Source organism: Podarcis bocagei (genome assembly GCF_964188305.1).
Source record: "Podarcis bocagei genome assembly, chromosome: 5".
NCBI classification, from domain to species: Eukaryota; Metazoa; Chordata; class Lepidosauria; order Squamata; family Lacertidae; genus Podarcis; species Podarcis bocagei.
The window spans coordinates 41,850,682-41,868,638 of record NC_138129.1 but is presented as its reverse complement, the minus strand read 5'-3'; the positions used below and the strand labels follow the sequence as shown (position 1 = coordinate 41,868,638).

Sequence of the window (17,957 nt, the reverse complement as noted above, 5' to 3'; positions counted from 1 at the left end):
TCCTGTTTCTGCATTTTGTCATTTGTTGACCCATTCTGTGAGGTTGTTAATACTTGATAGGAAAAGAGCCAGTCACCGACAGACCAATTTGCATCATCCTTCTGTAACACATATTACATGCAGGATACAACACCAGCATTTTTTCTACTCTCCAAATACATTATCTGCTTTTAAATTAAGATTGTCTTTATCTGTAACTGTAATGTATATTCCAAATTGCATTTGAATTGTTATTATTATTATTTGAGTTATTTGTACACTCAGAATACTCATTCCCCACTTGGGCTCAGATTTTTAAGATTTTGCATTCAGTACCTGAAAGCCATGCTGCACCTATACACAGCTGCCCTGATTCAAATTAAAAACCCTATGTATAAGTCAACTGGGCTGTACTATCATCCATATATCCACATGGGATTCTTATTTGAAATGGAATTTTTAAACCTGCAAATATAACAGTAGTAATGGTCACAGTGCCAATAAGTCTTCAAGATGGTTTATAGATAAAAGACTACTGTAGTATCTCAGTCCTTGGCAGCAGAGATTGTGAGTGGAGGAAAAAGGTGCATAGACTGCAGTAATTTAGTTGAAATAAGCAAATAGGTCATTAATAGTGCAGATAAGGAAACAACAGCCAGAGAAGAAAAGCAATCTCTTATTAGACACTTTTCTTTGGCATATGGTTCAGTTGCATCCCTAAGCTCAGAGTAACTGTCATCTAACTATTTTTTTTTTGCCATCCTTTCTGTGAAGATAGTCAAACTTAAACTTCTCTCAAAGATATCTAGAAGCTGTTTAAATTTCGTGTAGCTTTATCTTACAATGGCAGTGAATATTCCATTTGTGTTTCTGTGATGCTAATTCACCTGTGCTTTAAAATTAACAGGAGTGAAACAGAGGCAATTTCAGAAACTGAAATCAATAATCAATAAAGCCTTTTTATTACCCTTTAGGCTTAGTAATTGTAAACAACTCCCCCCCCCCAATAGTTATTGTCTTCAGAAAGTCTTTAAATTAAACTGTGGGTCTTTTTAAACTAACATCCTGTCCTCTCCCCCTTTTTGACTGAAATGGCTCATATATGATGATCTCAGCAACATCTCCACTAATCCCAGGAGGATAAGCAAAAAGCTGATTGTGCACCCAGACCATTGTATTGAAAGATCAGCTGAAAAGTTCACTTCTCTAGAACAGAGTAATAGCATTGTGAAAACTAAGAGCTTAAATATATTGAACAATTTGCACTACTTAGTTATTATAGTTACAGTGTATCAAGCATAAAGTGCATGCTTTCCCTAAAAAAGTTGTGTGGCTTTTTTGTTAATTTTATTCTAGACTTGTTTGGCCTCCTACCAGCCCCATTGGTAAAGGAAATCAATCACTTTGCAAACATTTGATTTAGTTTTTAAATGTGTAATTAGTGATTTCCTAAATCAAGCAGGAGAAGGGATTCAGTAGGCTACAAGGCCTCTACCAACGCATGATTCTGTGACTAAGAATATGTTGCAGATTGTTAATGAAAATAATTTTCTCTCTACAGGCAGCCCTCCATTTATGTGTGTCCAATATGCATGTGATCGTGTATATGCGCATCACACAGAACCCGGAAGTGACTCAGACACGTCATATAGACATTACTGAAATGTCACTAAAAGGGCGCAGTGGATTGTTTGCAGGCTTTTCCAATGGGTTTCAATTATACACAAATGGGGGGCTGCCTGTACTAATATATGTGCTGTGTTGGATAGAGCTGTGTGCCTGAATTAAAGCAGCAAAAACAGCATCACTTAGGTAATTAACTACAGTACCTTTCCAGATGGGGTAACTGATTTAAAATACACTTTTTAATGTATGGTCTGACTTCTTCCACAAATTTCAGTCCTATCAAAGAACTCTAGCCTGAGAGTGTTAATAACGTTACCTCTCAGGAAACATTGGAAAGATTTATTCCAGCCATTTAATGCAATTACCGTGAGAACACTTGCCTAGGTTAGTACAAGATTCCACTGATGCTAGTCATATTGTGTACTGTCTCTTTCAATCTCCGTTATAAAATGAGAAGTATCTGAAATCCCTGGAATAGTCAAATGCTCATGGAAAATGTTGTTTGCAAATATTTGGATGTAATCAGTTTTACTACTAAGACATCTATCAATATTAGAACTATGTAAGAGGTTCATTAGTAAATATGCACTGCTAAAACTACAATTTAATGTTCCCACTTCTTGTCTATTGTGCCATGCTTTACCATCCTGCATCCATTTCCATGCAATACTGCTCAAGGGGCAGTATCCATCTCCATAATTTCAAGGATTTTCACTTGCTCAATGGAATTCCGCCCCCTCCATGTGTGTACACCACACCCCCCCAAAATGTTTCCAGGGTGTTGGGGAATGCTCAGAACAGATTTAAGGGGCACACAGGAGAAGGAGAGGATGAAAGTTACATTGTGCAAGCAGAAATCCTTGTGCTGATGGAACTGAGGGAGTTAGTGCTACATTGAATGCCATGCAAGGTTTCCAGTATATTAAAATCTGTCTAGAATACTTGAAATAAAAAAATTCCTTCCAGTAGCACCTTAAAGACCAACTAAGTTAGTTCTTGGTATGAGCTTTCGTGTGCATGCACACTTCTTCAGATACACTGAAGCAGAAGTGGCCAGATCCTTCTGTATAGTGAGAAGGTGGGGAGGGGTATTACTCAGAAGGGTGGTGGGAATGGGAGATTGGCAGATAGCTGAGATGAGCCTGTTGACGACTCTTAACGACTGCAATAGGTCTTACTGGAAAAGGCAAGGGGTGAGAAGGTGAAAAATGGCTTAGTCATGTATAATGAGATAAGAATCCAATGTCTTTGTTCAGACCAGGTCTCGGGGTGCTCGGGACTATTTAATTGCTCATCGTCTAACATTGTGTATGCCATCAAATGCCAACAGTGTCCTTCAGCTCTCTATATTGGACAAACAGGCCAAACCTTACGCCAAAGAATAAACGGACATAAATCTGACATCAAGAATCACAAAACAGAGAAACCAGTAGGAGAACACTTCAATCTCCCAAGACATTCTATACAAGATCTCAAAGTAGCTGTTTTACTACAAAGGAATTTCAGAAATAGACTGGAAAGAGAAGCTCCTGAATTGCAACTCATTACCAAACTTAAAACCATGGAGAGACCTGGTCTGAACAAAGACATTGGTTTCTTATCTCATTATACATGACTAAGCCATTTTTCACCTTCTCACCCCTTGCCTTTTCCTGTAAGACCTATTGCAGTCGTTAAGAGTCGTCAACAGGCTCATCTCAGCTATCTGCCAATCTCCCATTCCCACCACCCTTCTGAGTAATACCCCTCCCCACCTTCTCACTATACAGAAGGATCTGGCTACTTCTGTTTCAGTGTATCTGAAGAAGTGTGCATGCACATGAAAGCTCATACCAAGAACTAACTTAGTTGGTCTTTAAGGTGCTACTGGAAGGAATTTTTTTATTTTGACTATGGCAGACCAACACGGCTACCTATCTGTAACTAGAATACTTGAGTTAGTTTTGAAAGTTGTTGCGTCTTTAATAAGGTGAACGATGCAGTGAATGTTGACCTGCATGATAGATTCATCTCTGTGTGAAGGAACACTTGGGAAATGTCCAGTTTTTAACTTTATTTAAGTGGGAATGAAAAATATTTCCTAAAACTGTAATTAATGTATTCTTTTTAAAAGTAGCTTTCTTTTGCAAAAGGCTGTATGTACTTCCAAAGAAAAAAGTTGAAACCAAAAAATTTGCTCTTACTATTTAGCAGTTAGATAGTGAAATACCCATCAAAAGGAACCAACATCCACTACTTTGTAAGAAATACCCTGTAGCCTAAATCAGTAGTTCCCAACACGTGTCATGACCTGCAGATAAATCCTGTGCAAATGGGTTGTGGGCTTTAGATAATTATTGATTTTGGTTCTTAACTGGTATGATGATATGTCCTACACTGTTTTGTTTTGTTGTGTTGACACGACTGAATGTCGGAAAGGCTCAAGTCTTACAAATAACACTTGGGAACAACTCTCTGGCAGCTGGTGGCAGATCCCGTAGCAGTGACCATTACAGCTTGCCTCTCATGCATAGGTGCTGCTTTCAGCGAATAGTCATTCAAAACATCTCCCTATCTGAGCACCTTATGGTGAAGCGTTGCTTGATCTGCTGCTCGGGTTAATTAATCATTTAGCCGATGGTGAGATCACGTTTGCTTAGTCAAAATTTGTCCAGTACTTTTGTGCTGAAGAAACAGAGAATTCTGAGTGGGTGTGAAACCCATTTGCAGCTGATGTCACACAGTTGTTTGTGCTAAAAGAACAACTCATTGAACTGTCATATGATAGGACCCTCAAAGATAAATTTTCAGAAGTGAGTTTATCAGATTTTTGGCTTCATGTTACCAAAATTGCTCAGTTACCACTGAGTATCCTGAGCTTACAGATTAAGTGATGCCTCTGATGCTGCCATTTGGTAGCACATAACTTTGTAAGACAAGCTTTTCAGCAGTGATTGCTCTGAAGACGAAATACAGTAGCGGGCTACGTATCAGTAATGATCTGAAGCCACATCTGACAACCAGCAAACCCTGCACCGACCTACTCATTGGCAAAATGCAGACTCCGACATCCTGATTCTTGCCAAAATGGACTTAACATCAATAAAACTATTTAAAATCCTCATACTTCCATTTTATCTAACACTGCTTATGTAGCTATGTATTCACAATAAAAAAAATTTGTAGCTTATGAAGAAATAACCTACAACCAGACATTTGGTGTTCTTACATTCCCAAAAACAAAACTGAATAACCTTGTAGGTACTATAAATATGTCCACAACTTAGTAAATTTGGGATTCTGGGGCAACATGCCAAAAAGGCTGGGAACCACTGGTTCAGATGGTTCATAGATGAAGCAACAAATGAATAGGAGTAAAATTTTACCTAGTTTTGTCTCTAGCACCATGCCTTTTTAATGAATTTACTATGCTACATGAGTGATGGGTCAGGGAGGTTATCAGCCCCTTATGACACACATGCACCAACCAAGGTGTCCCGTTTACTTCGATGAACACATTTTATAGCTACTGGTATTCCTCAGTGTTGTGACTATTGCTTGCTTGTAAGTATCATTGAAGCTAATAGATCTTGCAAGCACTGCCATATATAGTGTACTATAATTGTTTGCACATGAGTGTAGATAGATACAAACATCTACAGAAGGTAATCTTCATGTTTAAATTATTGGGCTGATGTATCTGTCTTGGAACTTTGTTTCTAGATCTTCACATCTCCACTCATAATAGGCCACCCTTCTTCCTCCATCATCTTATCGCCATCAACATCTCCTGTGGTTCTCTTGAGTTTGTTTGTATGTACTGTCCTCTTTGACCCATTAAAGAAAGTGTTGTACATTAAAGAAAATGTGCTATGATTTCACCCTGTGGTTGCTGAACGTGAGCTCTAGTCATTAGTGTCATGGAACTGGACATCCTAGAATCTTGCCATAGCATTCTTCTGCTGTCAGTCTTCAAATATAACTCACAGAAACCCAGCATGCTTTTTAAATCTCTGAACTGGAAAGGAAAACCCAGCACAAATCACTTAACATTGATTTTCTTTGAATCCAGGCCTGTGCTTCTGTACCGTAGGTAACCCAATTAGATAGTTGCATAGTTTGGAGCTGAAGTTACAGCCTGTAAAAAGGCCGCCTTCACAGCTGCGAAATACAAGATGATATGCTCAAGAGATTTTGTGCAGAAGCAGTTAATCTTCATGAAGTCAGTCTACCAATAGGTAGCCAATGTAACCTCTCTGGAGGAAATGCATCCATTTTATGCTTAAGGGTACTTTCAAACATGCATTCCTGGGTAGAAATGGGAAATAGAGCACCTGTGTTTCGAAATGGATATTTTCTTTGGGGGGGGGGAGAGAAAGAAATAGATATCAGAAGGGTCCTCCATCCCATGGGGGAATAGAGCTCCTTTGCTGCATTGCAGTTCTTTATCTTATCTTTGATTGGTAAGGCTCTCCTTCAGGTAGTGAACCTGAAGAAGTAGGGATGCATCATTCTGTTCAGCTTTGATCTTTTCTTCTCCTGAGCCATCCAGTGTAGGAAGTGACCTTGCCTTTTTGCATTGGAGGCAGAGATGGACTTATTTCTCCCATTCTTGGCAGTGGATGGAAAGGGAACATCTCTCAAATGCATTCACTGACAAGCTTGTCAACTTGGGCAAGAAAGAGACTCCTATTGAACCACTAGAATAAATATAATTTATATAGCAAGCAGAAATGCTCATGCTGATAGAGCAATCTCCTTAGCACTTCATTGAATTCCTCCCATGGTTTAGCATTGTGTGTGTAAACCCTGCCAAACTATGTGGTTTGTTGACAGTAAAGAAAACAGTTTGGAGCTATGTATTTGGCTTACAAGCCTTGGTTGATTTTAACTATGACTTGGTGTTACATGTGAACCCAGCACCCTTCCTTAATCCTGGTTTATTTGGCCATCCCACTCCAGACACTCACCAAACTACATAGGCACAAGGCAAAAGTTTCATAGAATTGTAGAGTTGGAAGGTACCCAAGGGTCATCTAGTTCAATCCTCTGCAATGTCAGAATCTCAACTAGCTCATGCATCACAGGTAGCCCTCCAACCTCTGCTTCAAAACGTCCAAGGAAGGAGAGTCCACCACCTCTTGTGGGAATCCATCCCACTATTGAACATCTCTTACTGTCAGAAAGTTCTGGTGTTTAGTTGGAATCTCCTTTCTTGGAATTTGAATCCATTGGTTTGAGTCCTACCTTCCAGTTTGCTCCATCCTCAGTGTGAAAGTTCTTTAGATATTTGAAGATGGCTATCATATATCTCTGTCTCCTCTTTTCTAGGCTAAGCATACCCAATTCCCTCAAACTTTCCTCATAAGGCTTGATTTCTAAACCTTTGATCACCTTGGTTGCCCTCCTTTGCTGGAAAACAAAGCAAACTTAGGAGAAGCAAGCTACAGTTTGTTGATAGACTGTGGTTAAACTTAGGGTTTGTGTGAACCAGTCCATTCAATCTAGTAGGACTGACTTCTGTGAAGAAATAAAAATAGACTGTTAATGCCACAAAGGCAGCTACAATGAGTGCTTTTGTTTATGCAATGTATGCATATTACAGAATTGTACTCCAGGCTTGCAGTTTGCTTTATCTTGATGCAGAAATCTCTCTCTCAATGCAGAATACACATCACTTGTTAGAGTTGCTTCACAGGGTTAGTAGTGGTTGGTTCAATAAGTGCTATGTGCCTTAAAAATATTGTATGTGCTGTGCATTGGTGGAGAAGGGGAAGAAGTCTGCCTAATATCCATTTTAAATTCCACTTCACCCCACCTAAATTGGAAGGCTTTGGCTGATACTCCAGCAAGTGATTCTGTTAGAAAATAATAGGATAGCCATCAAAGTATTGGCCCATAAAATGAATGCATTCAGATTTATGTTCACGTTATGACAGTGGGGGTATCTATTTATTTATTTTTTACTCTTCTGGAAAAAGATCTGTAGCTACTCAAAATGGTTTTGCGGAAGGGAAAACAATCTATGACCCCTCATTCTTTGGGCAGAATAAAACAGCTGCATCCTCAACATTTTCTCATAGTGTTGTCATCAGGCTAAATGGAATGTACACAAAGGTAATAAATGTTCAGAGAGCTGCTGCTGCTGCTGCTGCTTGCTATACATAGACGCAGCCAACTGCAGACTTCTGCAATGCAAGTCTGTACATATAAGGAGTGAAGGTGCAGTGCAAGAGAATTAAAAGCAAAGGAGGACTCCTTAGTCTGATGGTGCAAAGTTGCACAAGAGGGATTGCTATAAACTCATCAACCAGATACTGACCCAAATTTGTTCTTGGTGTGAATTACTCTCATCCAATGATTTATTTACACAACCTCTGATCAATCGGAGCTCTGATCATTCCTTGCTGCAGCGGGCATGCGGTGACAAATTGACGAAGGATCAGTTTGGATATGTGCAAAGGCCATTATTCAGAGCCCAGTGCTTGCAGGCTCTCGAGGGTAGGGCCTAGGACAGAATGTGCTCCTATGTTTACTACTCTATTTAGCTACTCTATTCACTCCACTGTTCAGGCTCTGCAGAATGGTATAAAAATCAGACAGTCCCTGCTCTCAAACGTACAGCCTAAAACATACAATGCAAAAAGGAAAGGAATTGTGAGGCAAGAGGAATAAAGCAATAGATCTTCATTAGAGAGTTACTGTAATGACTAGATGAAATGCAAAGAGCTAAAGGAGTGGAAGAGCCAGAAGTTGCAGGTTATGTCTGTAGATTTATGAAAGATGGAAGAGTAGGTCTGGAGAAATAGGTTGTGGTATTTTCACAGAACTTGCAGAAATGGGAGTCTTTCTCTGGAGATGTGATGCTGGATCATGAGAACTTGGTCAATTTTAAAGAAATTAAAACACAGTGTTTGTGAAAAGAAATGTCAAACTCAGCAATCTGATCTACCATGGTATTTGCAAGGGTTGCCTGCCATTAAAATAGTGAATGCTATATAAAAGCCCAAGAGCTGTAGTGGTACACCTCCCTCCCATGTCCCTCTAACATAATTGTGAGGCTTCGTAGACTCAGGTGCCACCAATGGCATTTCTAAGAGACTTGGGATATAGGCCCATGACTCAATTTTTTATAAAACTTGCACATGGTAGTTTAAGTCTCTGTGGAACACAGATTCATCTAATGGGTCCTGCTACTGGAAAACCCATTCAGAAATTTCCACTAGCACAACAGGGCTGCCCCCACTTCTGCCTGAGAACGCCACCCCCTTGGCCACCTACTAACCTGGGTGTCAATTTCTATGGTTGTCATTTTATGTCAAAAAAGAATTAAGCACTTATAGTAGGCACTGGAGTGTGAAGTGGAAACTTAAGGGGCCTTGGCTTTTGGGTCTTAAGATTCATGAGTAACTTTTTATTGAACTAAACTGCATGATAATGCTTTGCACTTCATGGACTATTGAATAACATAATAGGCTTCAGGGGAATCCTTCATACATTGTAATCATGCTTGAGAGGGTCATGAGTTTGTGCTGTATGAGTCTGTACCTCCATCCCCTGGCAGATGTGACTGCAAGCCACACCCCCTCCTCCAAATGTTTGGTATGTGAAGGGGCTATATTCCCTTTTGCATCGAGAAACCTGCATGCACACATCTCCTTCACATGAATGTTGGATGCATGGCTTGGGTGATGCTTTCAACACGTGAGGGGTTCATGTGACCCTATTCCTTCACTTGCCATGTTAGAGCCTTTTGTGATAAATAGATGAAACTGTTTACATATGTGACTGGCTGGATCTGAGTTTGAACTGTTTTGGAGACATGCTCACAGACGACACATCTCATAAAAGTACAACACTCCCTATTTATTTTCTGTCCCCCTCACTCTTCATTCCTCTCTTTGACCTCTAGCTGCCTCACCTCTCTTGATGGTTAACTTGCTTTGGATGAGCATCTCTCATGTCATAGATGACCTGTGTTGGAAGGGTGAGGTCATAGCCCCTCTGCGTGTCCCTGCTTTATGCTCTGAAGTTGGAGGTGGCCTGGGTACCATATTTTTCGCTCTATAAGACGCACCAGACCACAAGACGCACCTAGTTTTTGGAGGAGGAAAACAAGAAAAAAAATATTCTGAATCTCAGAAGCCAGAACAGCAAGAGGGATCGCTGCACAGTGAAAGCAGCAATCCCTCTTGCTGTTCTGGCTTCTGGGATAGCTGCGCAGCCTGCATTTGCTCCATAAGACTCACACACATTTCCCCTTACTTTTTAGGAGGGAAAAAGTGAGTCTTATAGAGCAAAAAATACGGTACTTATTTATTTTGGGATAGTGATGAGAATTGAATTTCACTGTCAGTTGTTAATTGAATTTAAAAGTGCATAAATATTTGGGCCGCAGGCTTTCTTTCTTTTTAAAAGTACAAATCAGATGAGTGATTCTGGAGGCTTCTGATGTCCAGTCACTCATGATGGATATATGAAAGTTGCTTCTGGTAAGAGAGATATCACAGTTCCTTTTTGGTTTCTCTTGTTTTTAGGCTGCACATCTGACAACTCTTGGGTTTTGCATATTTTTCATGGATGCTTTTAACAATGCTAGGATTACAGAGAATTAGTGTCATTTTGAATTATTTGCTGCAAGTGGCCTTCTTATTCAGAATTTTACACTGTCTGTCATTCTTTCTCTGCAGTTCAGCCATAAGCCCAGCGAAGAATGTGTTACTAAAATGCTAATTATCTGGATCATATTTTCTATGAGTTCCTGGAAAGGTGTGTGTCTCAAAATGTACTGTCTACATTTTCCAGGCAGATATAGCAGTTAAGTAGTAATCAGGAAGAACCAGAGAGCTTTATCTCTTAAAACTTTTCTTTTTCTGAGCCAATGGGATAAACTGTGTATTGGCATTTCAGCGGAAAGATATGCAAGTTATTTTCCATGAGTTGTTATTTTGCTGCTATGTTGGGATGATAGACAGTAACTTGCTATACAGGAAATGGATAGCATCACTCACCAGTTATCTTCAGACATGTGTATATTTTTACTGAAATGGAAGTTCTATTTTCAGTTTCAAGGATTGGCTATCTTTATTTTGAGATTAAAGGCTAGAATGGAAAGCAGATGTTTCTGCACTTTCCACAATTATTGTACAATATAACACAGCAGCTTGTAACTTCCGTGCAGAGCAGAACTAAAAGCAGTATGAACTTTAAGTGCGTCTGTTGCCTTTCTCCTTGGATATAATTTTAGGTCTACCTTCGTATATTACACTGAAATCTTGTAGAAATGAGAAACTCCTTTATTATGTTTTCTTGCCAATTTCAGTTTGCTCTTTTCACTGTGGAAAATATTTAGTCCCTTATTGGCAGAGGATAGCAAAAGTTCCTTTCTAGGACAGATGCAAAATGTGTTCAGTTCTGCCTTGCTATACAGCTTCAAATAAAGTAGATGAGAACTGTGGATAGACATATGAGAGTAGCATGGAGCCCTTGGTAACAAAATTAGAATTCACCTATTGCCCTGGCCGCCATTCCATTTGCCCTTTGAAAAGGCTTCTATCATAACCTGCTTCTGCTTTGCATCCCCTCTGTGTGCCTATTTGTGGTGTTTTGTATTTTTTCATCCTTGTAGTTGGCTTCCTGTGGTTCTAGGATGGCAAATATGCATATTTCAGCTATGGCTTGGCTTATGCCAGGGGTTGCCAACCTGGGCCTATGAGCACATTAAAAAGTGGGAAAACTGTCACAGGCACTACACACATAGCAGAACCCAAGCACTCACTGCAACCTATTATGTTGACTATAATGGAATGCTGCTTCAAGACCAATTTAAGTGGGGGTGGGGTGGGTCCCTGCAGACACCAGGAAAAGCTCTGTGGACTTGTGTGCCCATGAGCAACACATTGGTGACCCCTGGTTTAATGCTAAACTTTCAGCACCTGCCCACATGCCGGGTTGAACCGTAGGTGTTGCGTAGCTGCTCTTGTGCATGCTAGTGCGATCGGTTTCTTCTGAACTAGATCAGAATACGTTTTTTTGTAAATGCGCCATCTGAAAAGCTTGTCTCATTGCTTCTTTGCTTCCCCATTGTTAAAATGAGAACTGAAACTAAAGATTTGCTTTGTTTCATCCTAATAGGTAACTACTAACCCAATCACAATGAAGGACCATCCTCTGACAGGGAGCCAAGTCAAAGTGGAGCAGTTATTTGAAGACTCTGGCAACAGAAGGAGCAGTACTCTCCAGTCTTCAGGAATAAATGCCTCTGAGAGGTCTTTTCCAACTCCAGCAAAAGATAAAAGCATTGATAGCATAAGTACCAACAAAAATAGTGGCAGCTTGACAAAAGCACACAAAACCGGAAGTCAGTCCCCGGAACAAGCACTGAAGCAATACAAACAGCAGTTGTCAGCCTATGAGCAGCAAGAAATATTGAACTTTCCTGAAATTTATTTTGTGGGTGCAAATGCAAAGAAAAGGCAAGGAGTCATTGGAGGCCCAAACAATGGTGGATATGATGATGAACAAGGCAGCTACATTCACGTGCCTCACGACCATCTTGCCTACCGATATGAAGTACTAAAAATAATTGGAAAAGGCAGTTTTGGCCAAGTAGCTAAAGTTTATGACCACAAACACCACCAGCATTTGGCCTTAAAGATGGTACGTAACGAAAAGAGGTTTCACCGGCAAGCAGCAGAAGAAATACGGATCTTGGAGCATCTCAAAAAACAGGATAAAACTGGTGGCATGAATGTTATTCACATGCTGGAGAGTTTTACCTTTAGGAATCACATATGTATGACCTTTGAACTCCTGAGTATGAATCTCTATGAGCTGATCAAAAGAAACAAATTTCAAGGCTTCAGTGTGCAGCTGGTACGAAAGTTTGCCCACTCTATACTGCAATGTTTGGAGGCTCTTTATAAAAACAAAATCATACATTGTGACTTGAAACCTGAAAACATTCTTCTAAAACAACAAGGGCGGAGTGGAATCAAAGTGATTGATTTTGGATCCAGCTGTTTTGAGCACCAAAGAGTCTATACTTACATACAGTCTCGATTCTACAGAGCCCCAGAAGTCATTTTGGGAAGCCGTTATGGGATGCCCATAGATATGTGGAGTTTTGGCTGTATTCTTGTGGAACTGTTGACTGGTTACCCTCTCTTTCCTGGGGAGGATGAAGGCGATCAGCTAGCTTGTATGATGGAGCTCCTTGGAATGCCCCCACAGAAGCTGCTAGACCAATCCAAGCGAGCCAAAAACTTCATCAATTCAAAAGGCCATCCTCGTTACTGCACTGTAACGACACAGGCAGATGGGAAAATGACTCTTAATGGCAGCAGATCACGTAGGGGGAAAATGCGTGGTGCTCCAGGCAACAAGGATTGGGTCACAGCATTAAAAGGCTGTGATGACCCCGTGTTTATAGAATTCCTGAAAGAATGTCTTAATTGGGATCCTTCTGCACGGATGACTCCCACCCAAGCTTTGAAACATCCTTGGATTTGTAAACGAGTACCTAAGCCACCCTGCATGGATAAAACATCAGGCAAACGGATTGCTCATTATACAAGCTCTTTCCCAGGGATAGGTTCCAGATTACCCCCAGTTGTTGGGGTAGCCAACAAACTACGAGCTAATCTAATGTCTGACTCAAATGCCAATATACCTCTATGTACTGTGCTACCAAAATTGGTCAGCTAATAGAGAATTACATATTCCAAGAGTACATATGCTGTGTTTTTAATTATATCCTTGAAATATAAAAAGATGACAGAATGCGCAGAGGTCTTGGAAAAAAAGAGAGAAAAGAAATGGATTTTTATTGAACACTAAATCTTGTATAAACAACCCCCCCCATCAAAACATAAGCATTTTAAGGGCTATGATTGTTTTATCAAGTTGTTTCAGCTAGAATGTGGTGCTTGTTACATCACTTTTGATAGGTCAGCACATTTGTTTTGTTCAGTGAAGTTACGCACTATGTAACAGATGGATTTTATAGCACTGTTGTAATAAAACTCAAAAACCACTGCTCATGCGGACAGTCTCACTTAGCAGACAGTTTGCTGCAAACCACTTCAAAGATAAATAAACTATGCATTTAATTAGCCACAAGTGAATACATCAAAGAATGATGGTCAAAAAGCACAATATTTTAATATCTATTGGTTGTTGTTGTAGTAATTTCAATGTACTGAGTGCCAGATTTTGGTGTTTGGGAAGTCTTTTGTCTTTGCCAGGAGCCCTCCTTAAATTTGCTTGCAGTCTGTGGCAATAAAACACTCCTAAGAAGAGTGGGTGCTGTCCTAAGGCTACGAAGAAACTGGTGTTGGGACTCTAGGTATAATGTGCTTGGTTCCTTTCTCTCATCCATCCATCATGCAAAATTGACTGAACTAATCTTTATAATTTAGCATTTGTTTGTGGAGGTAGAAATGTCTCCTTGCCTTTTAGTGTCATTATTTCCCCGAAGGGTAGTTCTTTTAGTGTCTTGCAGCAAAAACAACTAGAGTCTCATGGTAACGTAAAGTCTACACCTAATTTATTGTGACATATGGTTTTGTGGATTATAGTCCTTCTCATCTGAAGAATGCACCTGATGAAGTGTACTCTAGTCCATGAAAACTTTTGCCATAAAAATCTTTCAGGTGTCACAAGACTCTGTTCTTTCAGAGTAAGCTGCTCTTAATTTTAGTGAATTGGTTCAAGGACAAACTGTTTTAAAGCAAGTGCAGTTTCCAAGAGGTTGGGGCAAGGTTAAAATGCCAGTAATTAAAAGTTCATTGTGGAGGTGGGCGATTTGCATAATCTGATTGAAGGTTCAGAAGTTTTGTACAGTAAAATGTAATGAGATGTAGCAGTGTCTGATTACTGGAAAATAAAAGGTGGAAGATGTGTATTAATGGTTAAGATAGAGAGAAGTTTGCTTCTGAGTTTAAACCTCCAAACTTACATTATTTGACACTCACACACTTGTTAAGTCTCACAGCAGTTTCAAATATACCTGAGGCACATTTTATAAGCAGTACAAACTTAACAGATTACTCTGACTGAAAGAAGTCTCCCAGCCAAAGGCATTGTTAATGTGAACTTGTGTCAGATGTTGATCAATCAGTTAAGTCAATGAGTATTTTCATTCAGGGTGGAATCCAGCATTGCATGAGCAGGCTTACTCTTTTTCGCCCTGGAGCCACCCACCGAAAATCTTTGTGGAGTTGGGGAACCTTTCAGAACTGGTTTGGGGAGGCTACAAGGGGAGGAGAGGAAGGGATACCTGTTTCACTTGTGCACCAATAGTGTTGGGATCAGTCCTGTTTCTGCATTTTGTCATTTGTTGACCCATTCTGTGAGGTTGTTAATACTTGATAGGAAAAGAGCCAGTCACCGACAGACCAATTTGCATCATCCTTCTGTAACACATATTACATGCAGGATACAACACCAGCATTTTTTCTACTCTCCAAATACATTATCTGCTTTTAAATTAAGATTGTCTTTATCTGTAACTGTAATGTATATTCCAAATTGCATTTGAATTGTTATTATTATTATTTGAGTTATTTGTACACTCAGAATACTCATTCCCCACTTGGGCTCAGATTTTTAAGATTTTGCATTCAGTACCTGAAAGCCATGCTGCACCTATACACAGCTGCCCTGATTCAAATTAAAAACCCTATGTATAAGTCAACTGGGCTGTACTATCATCCATATATCCACATGGGATTCTTATTTGAAATGGAATTTTTAAACCTGCAAATATAACAGTAGTAATGGTCACAGTGCCAATAAGTCTTCAAGATGGTTTATAGATAAAAGACTACTGTAGTATCTCAGTCCTTGGCAGCAGAGATTGTGAGTGGAGGAAAAAGGTGCATAGACTGCAGTAATTTAGTTGAAATAAGCAAATAGGTCATTAATAGTGCAGATAAGGAAACAACAGCCAGAGAAGAAAAGCAATCTCTTATTAGACACTTTTCTTTGGCATATGGTTCAGTTGCATCCCTAAGCTCAGAGTAACTGTCATCTAACTATTTTTTTTTTGCCATCCTTTCTGTGAAGATAGTCAAACTTAAACTTCTCTCAAAGATATCTAGAAGCTGTTTAAATTTCGTGTAGCTTTATCTTACAATGGCAGTGAATATTCCATTTGTGTTTCTGTGATGCTAATTCACCTGTGCTTTAAAATTAACAGGAGTGAAACAGAGGCAATTTCAGAAACTGAAATCAATAATCAATAAAGCCTTTTTATTACCCTTTAGGCTTAGTAATTGTAAACAACTCCCCCCCCCCAATAGTTATTGTCTTCAGAAAGTCTTTAAATTAAACTGTGGGTCTTTTTAAACTAACATCCTGTCCTCTCCCCCTTTTTGACTGAAATGGCTCATATATGATGATCTCAGCAACATCTCCACTAATCCCAGGAGGATAAGCAAAAAGCTGATTGTGCACCCAGACCATTGTATTGAAAGATCAGCTGAAAAGTTCACTTCTCTAGAACAGAGTAATAGCATTGTGAAAACTAAGAGCTTAAATATATTGAACAATTTGCACTACTTAGTTATTATAGTTACAGTGTATCAAGCATAAAGTGCATGCTTTCCCTAAAAAAGTTGTGTGGCTTTTTTGTTAATTTTATTCTAGACTTGTTTGGCCTCCTACCAGCCCCATTGGTAAAGGAAATCAATCACTTTGCAAACATTTGATTTAGTTTTTAAATGTGTAATTAGTGATTTCCTAAATCAAGCAGGAGAAGGGATTCAGTAGGCTACAAGGCCTCTACCAACGCATGATTCTGTGACTAAGAATATGTTGCAGATTGTTAATGAAAATAATTTTCTCTCTACAGGCAGCCCTCCATTTATGTGTGTCCAATATGCATGTGATCGTGTATATGCGCATCACACAGAACCCGGAAGTGACTCAGACACGTCATATAGACATTACTGAAATGTCACTAAAAGGGCGCAGTGGATTGTTTGCAGGCTTTTCCAATGGGTTTCAATTATACACAAATGGGGGGCTGCCTGTACTAATATATGTGCTGTGTTGGATAGAGCTGTGTGCCTGAATTAAAGCAGCAAAAACAGCATCACTTAGGTAATTAACTACAGTACCTTTCCAGATGGGGTAACTGATTTAAAATACACTTTTTAATGTATGGTCTGACTTCTTCCACAAATTTCAGTCCTATCAAAGAACTCTAGCCTGAGAGTGTTAATAACGTTACCTCTCAGGAAACATTGGAAAGATTTATTCCAGCCATTTAATGCAATTACCGTGAGAACACTTGCCTAGGTTAGTACAAGATTCCACTGATGCTAGTCATATTGTGTACTGTCTCTTTCAATCTCCGTTATAAAATGAGAAGTATCTGAAATCCCTGGAATAGTCAAATGCTCATGGAAAATGTTGTTTGCAAATATTTGGATGTAATCAGTTTTACTACTAAGACATCTATCAATATTAGAACTATGTAAGAGGTTCATTAGTAAATATGCACTGCTAAAACTACAATTTAATGTTCCCACTTCTTGTCTATTGTGCCATGCTTTACCATCCTGCATCCATTTCCATGCAATACTGCTCAAGGGGCAGTATCCATCTCCATAATTTCAAGGATTTTCACTTGCTCAATGGAATTCCGCCCCCTCCATGTGTGTACACCACACCCCCCCAAAATGTTTCCAGGGTGTTGGGGAATGCTCAGAACAGATTTAAGGGGCACACAGGAGAAGGAGAGGATGAAAGTTACATTGTGCAAGCAGAAATCCTTGTGCTGATGGAACTGAGGGAGTTAGTGCTACATTGAATGCCATGCAAGGTTTCCAGTATATTAAAATCTGTCTAGAATACTTGAAATAAAAAAATTCCTTCCAGTAGCACCTTAAAGACCAACTAAGTTAGTTCTTGGTATGAGCTTTCGTGTGCATGCACACTTCTTCAGATACACTGAAGCAGAAGTGGCCAGATCCTTCTGTATAGTGAGAAGGTGGGGAGGGGTATTACTCAGAAGGGTGGTGGGAATGGGAGATTGGCAGATAGCTGAGATGAGCCTGTTGACGACTCTTAACGACTGCAATAGGTCTTACTGGAAAAGGCAAGGGGTGAGAAGGTGAAAAATGGCTTAGTCATGTATAATGAGATAAGAATCCAATGTCTTTGTTCAGACCAGGTCTCGGGGTGCTCGGGACTATTTAATTGCTCATCGTCTAACATTGTGTATGCCATCAAATGCCAACAGTGTCCTTCAGCTCTCTATATTGGACAAACAGGCCAAACCTTACGCCAAAGAATAAACGGACATAAATCTGACATCAAGAATCACAAAACAGAGAAACCAGTAGGAGAACACTTCAATCTCCCAA

The 17,957-nt window shown here is 39.7% G+C and overlaps 1 protein-coding gene and 1 long non-coding RNA gene across 2 annotated transcripts; both read left to right on the top strand.

The window, feature by feature from the left end:
- The first annotated feature begins 3,534 nt into the window (after positions 1-3,534).
- Positions 3,535-4,708, top strand: LOC308587718. Its single transcript, XR_014008519.1, has 2 exons — positions 3,535-4,201; positions 4,282-4,708. It is a non-coding gene; the product is annotated as an uncharacterized lncRNA (long non-coding RNA).
- Positions 4,709-10,202: 5,494 nt separating this feature from the next.
- Positions 10,203-14,499, top strand: LOC308587206 (dual specificity tyrosine-phosphorylation-regulated kinase 3-like). Its single transcript, XM_081194584.1, has 2 exons — positions 10,203-10,353; positions 11,719-14,499. The coding sequence occupies exon 2, from the start codon at positions 11,740-11,742 to the stop codon at positions 13,288-13,290; it is 1,551 nt and encodes a 516-aa protein (XP_081050710.1). The 5' UTR covers positions 10,203-10,353; positions 11,719-11,739; the 3' UTR covers positions 13,291-14,499.
- The last annotated feature ends 3,458 nt before the right edge of the window (positions 14,500-17,957 follow it).

What these genes read in the sequence shown, in the direction of transcription:
- LOC308587206 (XM_081194584.1), top strand. Translation starts at nt 11,740, where the DNA reads ATGAAGGACCATCCTCTGACAGGGAGCCAAGTCAAAGTGGAGCAGTTA.